The sequence below is a fragment of the Vipera berus genome, assembly GCF_964194415.1.
Source record: "Vipera berus genome assembly, chromosome: 6".
Taxonomy (NCBI): Eukaryota; Metazoa; Chordata; class Lepidosauria; order Squamata; family Viperidae; genus Vipera; species Vipera berus.
Genome location: NC_138208.1, coordinates 15,246,341 through 15,258,964, shown reverse-complemented (window position 1 = coordinate 15,258,964; position 12,624 = coordinate 15,246,341). Strand labels below are relative to the sequence as shown.

At 38.2% G+C, this 12,624-nt stretch overlaps 1 protein-coding gene across 2 annotated transcripts in view; it reads right to left on the bottom strand.

The window, feature by feature from the left end:
• GRAMD4 (GRAM domain containing 4) overlaps nt 1–12,624 on the bottom strand; it is a 204,639-nt gene that overhangs the window by 89,004 nt on the left and 103,011 nt on the right. The window contains exons 17-19 of one of the 2 annotated variants that reach the window (XM_081330927.1): nt 12,413–12,497; nt 9,304–9,372; nt 3,951–8,203 (exon numbers count right to left, since the gene is read on the bottom strand). In XM_081330927.1, the coding sequence (XP_081187053.1) occupies nt 8,102–8,203; nt 9,304–9,372; nt 12,413–12,497 (256 nt within the window). In that variant the 3' untranslated portion in view covers nt 3,951–8,101. Of the gene's footprint in view, nt 1–3,950; nt 8,204–9,303; nt 9,373–12,412; nt 12,498–12,624 lie in introns of those variants that run through there. The other variant, XM_081330928.1, reaches the window with a different exon arrangement.

The window sequence follows — 12,624 nt, the reverse complement described above, 5'->3', positions numbered from 1 at the left end:
GGTGATGTCATCTTTTTCAATGCCGCTGTAACTTTGAATGGTCACTAAATGAATGGTTGTAAGTTGAGGACTACCTGTATTCTTGATGCTGACAATAGGTATGCAGGACGGAGGGGTGGTGGAAAAAAATCAATGCAGAAATTAGGAGCGGTATTAGGTTCCTTCCAAAAACTTATGCTTAGAAACAGTTCTGCATTTATTTATTTATTTTGAAAATAGCTGTTTTTGGGGTCTCCAAGGTGAACATTTCTAATGCTGATGGCAGGAGTCCAGAGCTGGGAGAGTGGATAAAAATGAAACTAAAAACAAAAACAGAAGGTTGGGTTGAGACTCAAGAGTGGAAGTTACAATAATCATATTCTAAATAAAAATTATGCATAATATACAATTAACCAAATTCATAATGTGCTTTAACTCCCCTTTAACATAACTACAAACAAAGTACCAATAACAATATCCCACTAAAATCTACTCATAAGCTAAATGGAACTTTTCAGTCCCATATTTGTTCTGAATATAATCTATCCATCTCCTCCAAACTGAAATATATCTTTCCTGTGAATGATCTTTCAAATAAGTTGAAATCTTAGACATTTCTGCAAGATTCGAAACTTTAAACACCCATTCTTCTATAGTGGGCAAACTATCCTTCTTCCAATATTGTCCCACCAGTAACCTTGCTGCTGTTATCATGTTCAACATCAAGTTAGTTTCTTTAACATCACAATCTACCACAATACCCAATAAAAACAATTGCGGAGAAAACTTTATCTTTCTCTTAAAAATTTAACTCTGGGAAGTGGGGGGGGAAGTGGGTGGGTTTGGGGTGGGAGGGATTTGGGGATATATTGTAAAATTTTGTTTTTTGTAAAACTCTTTAATAAAAAAAGAGTGGAAGTTTATGCTTAGAATCAGTTCTGGAGCCTTTTTTCTAAAATTGGCATTTTGAAAGGAAAATTCCTGATGCCGGCGGTAGGTGCACAGGGCAGGTAAAAACCATTCCGACTCACATTCAGAAACTGAGAATGGGAAGAGAATGCAGAATGCGGCCGCGCGAGTTGTGATGGGGGTCTCCCGATACTCCCATGTAACACCTCTACTCCGCGAGCTGCATTGGCTTCCGGTTGCCCTTTGGGTGAAATTCAAGGTGCTGGTGATGACCTATAAAGCCCTAAATGGCGAGGGTCCGGGATATCTGAGGGAACACCTGCTGCCAGCATCAAGTTCCCTTCGTCCAGTGCGCTCCCACAGGGAGGGTCTTCTCAGGGTGCCACCTGTAAGAATTGCCGGCGGACGACACCCAGGGATAGGGCCTTCTCAGTGGGTGCGCCTGCCCTGTGGAACCAGCTGCCTGTGGAGCTTAGGACTGCCCCTGACCTCCATTCATTCCGCCGGGACCTGAAGACCTGGCTCTTCGAGCTCTCTGGCCCAGGCTGAGAATTTTTAATTTTTAATTTTAATTTTAACTGGGGTTTTATTTGTTCAGGGACGGATGTAATTTTTTTAAATTGTTTTTAACTTTTGTATTTTTTGTTTTAATCACCCTGTAAACTGCCCTGAGTCCTTCGGGAAAGGGCGGTATATAAATGTAATAAAATAAATAAATAAGTAAGTAAGTAAGTAAGTAAGTAAGTAAGTAAGTAAATAAATAAATAAATAAATAAATAAATAAATAAATAAATAAATAAATAAATAAATAAATAAATAAATAAATTTGGGTTGGAAAATTATTTTTAGAAATGGTTCTGGATTCTCTTTTCCAAAATCACTGATTTTGGTGTTCTCAAACGAAAATTTCTGATTAACCACCAGTTAGGTGAACGGGCCAGGGCTGAAAAATCGGTCAAGTTGAATGGAAAAATGGAATATGCTTTGAACCCATTCTGGATTCTCTTTTTTGAGAACTGCTGATTTTGGGTCCATAGGACAAAATTCCGGATAATGGCATCATGAGTAACAGCCTTCCAAAAAGGTTGAGGCTTGAATGCAAAAATGAGGATGGGATTAGATTTAAGGTGGAGGAATTTAATGCTTAGAATAGGATCTTGATTCTTTTCAACAACAGCTGGTTTTAGGTCCCTAATTGCAAATATCCTGATGCTGTCAATAACTGATTGGTTGGGGGGAGGGTGGTTGAAAATAGTTCCACTCAAATACAAAAATGGAAGCCAAAACTTCTAGGAAACCGTATAATCGGATGAGATTCGTGGTAGAATTTTATACTTAGATGCTGCTCTGGATTCTGTTTTCAAGAACAGCAAATTTTGAGCCCCTGTAAAAAGAATTCCAGTAAGTGATTGGAGTACTTGGAATGGGGTTAAAAAATATTTCAACCTGAATGGGAAAATGGTGGGTGGGATGAGATTTGGAGTGGAATTTTAGAAACAGTTCTGCATTTTCTTTGGGGGCGGGGAATATCCAGTTTGTGTTGACCAGGAGGAAAATTCCTGGTGCCAGTAGTAGGCATGCAGGGCCAGGGTGTACGCAAAATATTTCAATCCAAGTACAAAAATGGAGGGTGGGATAAAATTTGGGGTGGTATTTTATGCTTCAAACCAGCTGTGTGTTTCTTTTTCCAGAAATGGGTCATCTTGAGTCCCCTGGAGGAAAATTTCTGATGTTGCTGGTGAACCTTGGCAAAATAAATGATGGACTTGGCACTTCTCCTGGTGCATGGAGGCTGTAGAGCAGACATGTCAAACACAAGGCCCGGGGGCCGGATCCAACCCGCGAAGTGGTTTCATGTGGCCCCCGAAGCCATCCTGGAAACAGTGAGGAAACGGTCCCTGCCGCCTTGGCCCTGGTCCAGAGACCCTCCTTCTGCCAGAGACCCTCAGATCTGTCCCACTCCTGCCCAGGCCCCCATAGGCACCCTTGATGCCAATGATGTAGAGCTGACCATGCCCACCAAGTAGGCCATACGCACTCCAGCTGTGCCCACCCAGTAGGCCGCACCCACCCTGGCCATACCCACCCGGCCCCCCGAGGGCAACTGCAATGCTGATGTGGCCCTCAATGAAATTGAGTTTGACACCCCTGCTATAGAGTTTCAGGTAAGGAACGAAGAGGCTTCAGATGAACCTGGCAAGGCTGAGTGGATTTGGGTTTGGGGGTCTTCTGGTGCTCATATTTTACCATCTTTGTTACTGGATGGTCTGGCATTGCCCCAGACGTTTGGCGCAATTTGGGGGCTCCTTCTAGTGTGCTTGAGAAACAAGTGGCAGTCATAGCTAGGAGAGCCTTTTCAAGCTTTATGTTGTGTGCCTTCCTGGACCATGAGGCTGTACTCACAGTCACTCATGCTCTACTCACATCCAAAATGAATTACTGTAGCATGCTCTACATGGGACTGCCCTTGAAGACTATCTTCAGCTGACTCAGAATGCATCTGGGCTAATAGTTATCACACCTTTTTTCTACGAATTGCATTAGTTCCCAGTTTGCTTCTGTGTGTAATTCAAGATGCTCATTTTGACCTTTAATACATGGGACCATTTTATTTGGAGGACCACCTCTTCCAAATTAACACCTGCCCATCCATTCACCAGGTCAGGTAGGAAGCAGCGTGCTGTAGATCCTGTCCCCAGAGGAGCTTCATCTAGTGGGAACCCTGTAGTAGGCTATCCTTTGCCAAGGTGAGGTTAGCCCCATCGCATTAGCCTACCAGTTGGCCCTTAAAACTTGTTTTTTTTCACCAGCATTGGGATCCCAGGAACAGCATACAAGGTGGTTATATGAGATTAAGTGATATTTGTTCTCCCACTTTAAGTTTTATTGCATATGTTTACATTATATCTTCTTTTATTTGTTTTAGATCGTTAGGGATTTTTAACTGTTACTGTTATACGCTACTCAGAGTCACCTGTTTATGAGATGGGCAGCTATATAAATATATTAAACAAATAAATTCCCATGAAAAAAACAACAACCAGAGAGCCGAAAGTATTTTTTAGGGTTTATTTAAATAAAAATTATAATTTATACCAAGATACCCTATTCCCCCTTTTTTAAACAAAGAAAGTTCTCTTAAAAAATGTACAGGGCAAATTGTTTCATTTCAGTTTTTCATACAACTCTCCTGTTTGAACAAATGTTACACTGCTAATGTATTATTTACAACTTCAAAATATAGACTGAATTTCCAGACATAAAAAGTATTTCACATCCATTCTTTTAATGATTAGTAGCAGAAAAAAATATCTGCCAAAATGTACATAATTAGTTATAAACTACCAGATTTGCTTTTGCAGGTCAAACACTCCCATATCTCTACAATATCCCCCCTCAATTTACACAGCACATCCATTGGCTTTGAAAGACTTTTGCATTCTTGTGCTACATGATTTGCCTAGAGTCAAATCCTGCAAAATTAACATGTTAATGTAATAAAATTTCGGATTCCGGCAGTTTGGGAAGAGAACATAAGTTGTGATCAGTTTTCATTTCCTTTTACGCTGAGAAAAGGTCTCCAACATGACCACTATGTTTATAACAAAAGAGCTCATTCAACTAAATATTTAAAAAAATCATTATGAGTCACAAGAGATACTACTATCTGTATCAGCGCAACAAATTTATAAAATGGTTTTTAAAAATGCTACTTTAAGGTAACACTTTGTATTAGTAGCACTAGTGGAGCTACATTCAGTAAGTAGATAATGAAAATCTCATGGGAAAAGATGGGATTTAAATCAAACCTAAGAGTGGTTGCCTGAGTACAGAATAGACTAACAAATATTCAGCATTTTAGGATATAGGAAAAAGAAAAGCACTGAGATGGTCCAGCACACCAACATTATTTTTAGGGCATGGTATCAAATATCCGACATAAGAAGAAATAGTAGTCAATTATGCACTAGTCCTTTGAACAGGAAAATGTACATGGTTGCAGCAAGGAAGGAAAAAAAATAGTTCACATTTTAATGCATATTCACCTAATTCCCCAAATGCTTGACCAAATTAGATTGCACTTCAGTGGTGAAATGTACATTTCACATCTCCTACACATTTTAGTGTATGGGTGGATATGTGTATGGTTTTTGTCTTTTTTTAAAAACGAATGTCATCAAAAGTCTACAAAATTATACATTTCACCGTTGAAGTGTTGAATGGATAGATCTGAACAGATTTGAAGCAACCACCTCCTAGGACAGTAGTTTTCAACTTTATCAGTTTTAAGATGTGTAGACCTCAACTTCCAGAATTGGGGAATTCTGGGAGCTAAAAGCCAGACATCTTGAAGTTGCCTAAAGCCAGACATCTTGAAGTTGCCAGGCTGAAGTGCATTGTTTTAGAAGTCTTTGGGTGACTAGAATAGAGATAAATTTTAAAAAACAGAACTCCGTTATCTAATTTTCACCAGAACTAGTAATTTTGGAAACAGAATGGTTAAAAAGTATACTTGAAAATGATACAAAAGGGGGGGGGGGGAAGAAAACTAGCTTGCTTACTAATCTATCCTCCCACCCCCCAAAAAAGAAAATCTCACAGAACATAGAATAACAGGGCTGGAAGGGATCTCAAGAGATCTTCTAGTCTAACCTCCTGCTTGAGCAAGAGACCCTGTATGATTCCAGACAAATGGCTGTCCAGTCTCTTATTGAAAACCTTCAGTGGCACACATCCGTCTAGAGGTCAGCCGTTCCACTGGTTAATTGTTTCCACTGTCAGGAAATTTCTCCTTAACTTTAAGCTGGATCTCTAATGGTTTTTCACCCACTACCTCTTGTCCTGACCTCAGTAATAGACAGGTAGTCCTCAAATTTCAACAGTTCATTTAGTGACCATTTGAAATTACAACAGCAAAAAAAAGTGACATGACAGTTTTTTTCACACATGCAACCGTTGCAGCACCTTTGTGGTTATGGAATTAAAATTCGGATGCTTGGCAACTGGTTCATATTTTTGACCGCTGCTGTGTCCCAGGGTTATGTGATCCCCTTTAGCGACCTGACAAGCAAAATAAATGGGGAAGCCAGATTCCCTTAACAACCATGTTACTACCTCAAAGATGAAATCCAGATTTCAAGGGTCATAAAGAAGGAAACAAGTTTATTCTTCCCATTAAAATTATGGTTTGATAGCTTTATGATTTATTTCCAGTGAAAAGGTTTTATGTTATGAAGTTGCAATATTTTCTCATGGTTTAATTCTATTTGGATTGCATTTGTATATGAATTGAGTTTTAATTATTAAAGATTAGTGATATATTTTTGCCCTGCCCTAAGCCCAGTGAAATCATGAGTTTGATTCATCATGGAGAATCACATATAGTAAATTCATTTAATATTTTAGGGGATCGCATTACCAATGAGTTGAAAACCTCTGTATCACCTTAAGGAAAATATATGAACATTCTATTAAGCCTTTTCAGATAGTGATTCTAGATCAATAATTAATGTGTGTTTTAATCCTTTTAAGAAGAAACAAGGTTTTCTCCATACATAAATCAGTTTGCTAAACCTTTCTAGCATTTATTGCCCACAATTTTAGTCATGCTTCTGACTTTAAAATATATATATTTTTTTGCAAAAGTCCATCTTCTTATGACATCTGAACATATAATAATTAAGATTAATTCAGCCGCAGTAACATGTTACATGCAAACGCATGCAACAGAGCCAACAACAGAATTTAAAGCAAGGGATTGCTTTGGGAGAGAGCGCAGAAGCAGCCTCTCTGTTTTCCTACCTGACAGTTCCAATCATATTTGTAAACAATTGACTCTACGTACATAAGAAAAAGCAACTGAGGGGATCATTTGGAGTACAGAATAGATCCCAGGATCTACTGCTGCTCTGTTGAGGGCCATCTAATCCTCAAACACTGACTTTGAAATAAAAGAAACCAAAATTAATGTATTGTGGCCACCATTATAAAATATTAAAATTAATATGTGGCGTTTTAGCCATCTACTCAACTTCTTTTCATGATTAAAGGCTACCACACGCAAAGTTAATTACCACAAAAAGTGTAGCTAAAGCTGTCAAGAAACTAAAATATCAATAACTGCTAATTAACGTTTGTGCAATAACAAATTTACCAAATAGGAATACCAAAGAAAAGGTATTATGGACATGTGCAGAAGTAACAGCAAGAACCAGGGGTTTCATCAAAATTATGTTGATCTAATGTTGCAGCACTGCTTTTTTACATGTGTATGACATTTCAAAATACTACAAAGGGTGCAGAGCTTGTAGTACATTGATGCAACACTATTTCCATTATTCCTCTTTCACTCCAATGAATGCATTTTTGATAACTTTAAACTTTATGTTTATCCAATATTTTAAGGAAAATACAGGATAATGCAGCATGCCAAATAATTCTAAAAAGTTGCTTTTCAATTGAAAACACTGGGAACATTTGTTATGTCAACACAGTGACATAAAATAAATGACAAAGCAAGATGCGTAAGGTAAGCCAAGAAGAAGTGAGCATACCAACTCTCAAAGGACTGAAGATTAATTGCATCTCCCAACTGTCTCTAAACTATAAATGTCTTTTGAAAAGATATAGAAGTCAGCATGAAAGTTTTCTGGAAGCACAGCTTCAAATACTCATACTTTCAAATATTATTTACACATTTAGGAAAACCAGCACCCCTCAAAATCATGTTCTTGACAGATTTTGCCGAGTTCAATCACAAACTTGCACCCATTCGTGTACATATAGTAATGCCACTGAAGTCAATGGAAATTGTGCAGTGGGAGTGTGCAGAACCATAGCTAAAGGAATATCGTATGAACCACAGAGTTCAGGGATGTCTAATTAAGACAAGACAGTATCCTTCAAGCTAATTTTGCTAAGAATCTTCCTAAGCTTTTTAATGTCAGTGAGCAAACATTAAAAGTGCTTAATGTGCAAGGCTAACAGTGCCGATAGCATTTTCACTGTTCTTTTCTTTTATTACAAAAAACAGTAAATAAAAACCAACAGAAACCATGGAAGGCATGTATAAAATACACTTCTGTAACATTAGACATATGCAACAAAGAAAATTATTGCAGGACTGATGATGAAGGATGTTCCACCTTTTTATTCACTACTGGGTGAGTAAAATTCATGATGTTTCCTATAAAAAACCAGCAAAGATGATATACTAGCTTTCACTGGCAGATGCTGCAGAAGTTATCTTCACATACTGGCTGAAAATAGTCTCAAAAGCTTCATCTCTGTGTACCATGGCACCAAACACAAGCGGCTTTCAGGTGGAAAGGAAAAAAAACCCAAAGAAGTTCAATAAAAGAATGACTAAAATGTGAACATTGCAATACATTAGTAAGATTTAATAGCAGAACCCTACACAGTACCCAAAAGGATGTTCATCTCAATTTTAGTCTTAGTTAAAATAGGCCTACTGGGTATTTAGACAGAGGATGTTCCAGAGAACTTTAAATCCTTCCCTTCTCCCCAAATGCTACGCTGTTTGGGGCTGATTTCCGAAAGCAAACATTCTTGAAATTGAAGCGTTGTGATCTAGGGTCAAAGCAGTCTTCCATTTTGGAGCATTTCCTTCAAGAAACTACTGAACTGACTTTGGAAGAGCATAGCCTGGAATGTTTTGGCATGGTCTGGAAAAGGAATGGGGCACTCCAGAGTTATCCTCGATATTATGTTCCTGAATTGGAAAATTTTCCATGTACATGCCTTGTCTGCTCTAAAAGGTAAAGGTTCCCCCGCACATGCGTGCTACTCGTTTCCAACTCTAGGGGCCGGTGCTCATCTCAGTTTTAAAGCCGAAGAGCCAGCGCTTGTCTGAGGACATCTCCGTGGTCATGTGGCCGGCATGGCTAGATGCCAAAGGCGCACGGAACGCTGTTACCTTCCCACCGTAGTGGTCCCAATTTTTCTACTTGCATTTTTACATGCTTTCGAACTGCTAGGTTGGCAGAAGCTGAGACGAGTAACAGGCGCTCACTCTGTTACGCGGCACTCGGGATTCGACCCGCCAAACTGCCGACCTTCTGATCAACAAGCTCAGCGTCCTAACCCACTGAGCCACCGCGTCCCTTTGTCTGCTCTACTCTTCAGCTAAGAAATCCTCTCAAAGGGCTGATGGATCAGTAATAAGCCAGCCTTCCCACCATTCCAACTTAAAACTACAAGAGTTACAGAAAAGGCATTGGTTTTATTTTTTTCATTAAATAAAAAAAAGTTCATTAATAAAATGATTCATATATTTGTCAAACCAAGAAGTGCTCCAAAAGGGATAGAATCAATATCCCACACAGACAAAATTGTCAGTGATGGTAGTAACCAGTATGCAAATGAAATATGCATGCTTCAGATTTTTCTGCTTACTTTTTGCGTAGATGGTGTGGATACCGCAATACCCATCCCAGATCCTGGGAGAACAGAAAGTACTTTGTACTAAAATAAACATTAAAAAAAACATGATTTATATATTGAATACTTTCACATGCAACATAAAAAGTAGATTTAACCAGTGCAGAAATTTAAACCACAATATCTTATCTAGATATCCGAAAATCTTTAATAGATGCGCTAAAAATAGTGTGTTACTGTATAATGTAGAATAGCCCACATTTGAGATAAGCATTTCTGAATATTGCTTTCACAGTGGAGGAAAAAGGAGCAAGGAGAAGGTGCTAGCCTTCCTTGAGAATCACTATTTTCTTGTCAAGCAGATGTGCTCTACAGCAGAGGTCCACAACCTCTGCTCCATGGACCGGCCCCAGTCTGCAGAATGTCAGAAACCGGGGCTGCACAAACAAGCAAAGACTCATCAGTGGGATACAGGCCACACATAAAACCACGCCCCTTCTGGTCCACAGAAAAACCTCTCTCCGTGGAACCAGTCCGTGGTGCTCAAAAGGTTGGGGGGTGCTGCTCTATCATCATGTTCTACACACAGTTAAAATCCAACCACTGGACTGTATAAAGATTTTTTTAAAAAACAATAACTGAGTACTGATCAAAACAGCCTAATCCTACTGTTTTTTAAAACCTCTCTGCTTGGTTATACTTTCATGGCTAATGTTAACCTGAAACTGTTATTTAAGCAGAATGGTTGCCCCAGATGTATTTATGCATAGAACAAATCCATCAAAATAATTGAACATAGGCTAATGGTTCAGTGAGTCAGGATTTATTATAGAAGATCAAACCCCGCATATGATGGAAAACACTAACCACAGCTATTCAATTTGTTACAGAAACAGAAATAAAATCTTTTTTCTGTGGTATTTCAAAAATTAGAAACCAATTTATAAAAAAAATGTATTAATGCCAGTCATTCCTGGTACATACAACATGGTACATGCAACAAAGTAACCACAATGTATCCAGGGAATTTAGCATTTCTAGAAACCAAATCATTCATTCATAAAATGAAAGATGTTTGGAGACATGACCAACATTCTATATCCATAAACATCCTTCAGTGAAAAGGTGTTTAAAGAAATGATTTGTGGTCAGAGAGTAGGACTACCTCATCCTTGTGTCCCCTTCCAACTCCATAATTCTGTGATTTTGTCACTTCCTTATGTAGAAAATGTACTGTATATGGTTGCCTATCTTAAATAAGTAACTCTGGGCAGCTACCAAATAGTACATTAAAAATGACAATAAAAAACAACACAATACAGAATATAATTTAGAGTAATAATATTTCATAGCAATAGCACTTATAGACCACTTCACAGTGCTTTACAGCTTTCTCCAAGCTATTGCCCCCAACAATCTGGGTCCTCATTTTACCGACCTCAGAAGGATGAAAGGCTGAACCAACCTTGAAAGCCTGCAATACTGCATTCTAACAATTGCACCACCACGGCTCATTCATAATATTATCCTCGGAACAACTCAAAACATAGCAAACATACTGGGCTCCATTAATGTCCCACCCTAATATTTGAAGAAACAGTCAGCTTTCTCAATCTTCCAGATCTCAGGGGAAACGCTGTTTCAAAGGTCAGTAGCTGCGTCAAAAAAAACCCGCATCTCCTGGGTCTTGCTATGTGATCTTGTTTCAGAGAACTGACTCAGAATATACCTGCCTTGCCAGATCTGGTAGAATGAGCTGAAGCCACTGGAAATACACAAGGCCTTAAAAGTGGTAATCAACACTTTGAATTGCACCTAAGAGACTGCTGGGAAATAGTACAGCTTGTGCAGCAGTGATATCACATGTATGATGAATCTGAGGACTCTCAGATGGTGCGACAAATTAGTCTGGGGAATTGCTATCCCATTCAAGAGCTAGAGAATGGAGAATTCCAGAGCCAGGGAGGAAAAACTCGGAGTCATTCAGTCTTTTCTTTGGTTGGGTCACAAGCTGTTCTTTTCCTTCCAGACCCTGACCATCTCCAGGTGTTAGATAAGAATAAGAATTACACTACACTACACTAAATTGTGATAAAATTTAAGTGCAGAAATAAAATAACATTTTAATAATAATATGTATGTATGTAAAAGGAGACAGGGGGGCACAGTGGTTAGAATGCAGTATTGCAGGCTAATTCTGCCGACTGCCAGCAGTTCGATTCACAGGCTCATAGCCGACTCAAGCCTTTCATCCTTCTGAGGTTGGTAAAACGAGGACCCAGATTGTTGGGCGCAATATGCTGACTCTGTAAACCGCTTAGAGAGGGCTGTAAAGCACTGTGAAGTGGTATATAAATCTAAGTGGTGTTGCTATTATTATACATTATATGTATATATTCCAATATAGACAGACTTGAATTAAATTTAATCCTGGAAAGGAAAAGAGACTTTTGATCAGCAGAAAAAATAATTGATGAGTAGAGGTACAATTTACTATGCTGTATATACTTTAGCAATCAACTGGAAGATCTACTTCAGGCCTCATATGAGCATATACTGTAAGCATAGCAAATCACCAATAGTCATTAAAACAGTTCCTCTTTGTTTTCAAGGTTCTTTGGAATCTTCAAAAATCTTTGGCAAAAAAAATGTAACTTAGCTGTTTAGGGCAACTAACATCAGGCTTGCATAGAAATATGGGGGAAAAATAACAGTTTGTTTAAAGAATAGCACAGAGGAGAAAGTCTGAAATATTTTCCCCAACTTATTTTTGAGGCATGAGCAGTCCAACAGCTAACGCTAAACGGGGTCATAGATTTTTGAACCTTACTGTCCAGTGGCAGCTGTGAGTGGATGTGCCTTTTAGTCCTAATCAGTGTTAGTAAATCTGAGATTATATTTTACAGAATTTCACTGCATCCATTTGCTATTTAATACAGTGTTTTTTACAAATATTTTTTTTACCATGACATGAGTCCTTCGGGAATAGGGCGGTATAGAAATTTAAATAAATAAATAAATAAATAAATAAATAAATAAATAAATAAATAAATAAATGATAAATAAGCTTCTTCAACATAAAAGAAATTAAAAGCAAAACACTGAAGAAATATCAAGTACTTACCTTTTGAATATCTGTTATATCTGCAAGTTTTATAACTTTATTTCTTTTAGATGAACCAGATTTGGAACTTTCAAAGCATAAATAGCTAAAGGCAAGGAAAGAAAGAACATAAACAAAAAAATGATTTAAACACTGCCATTGAGATAGATTGACTGATTTAGTTGTATTTTGCATTTCTAGACCACCCACCTCCTTCAAAGAGAGACTCTGGG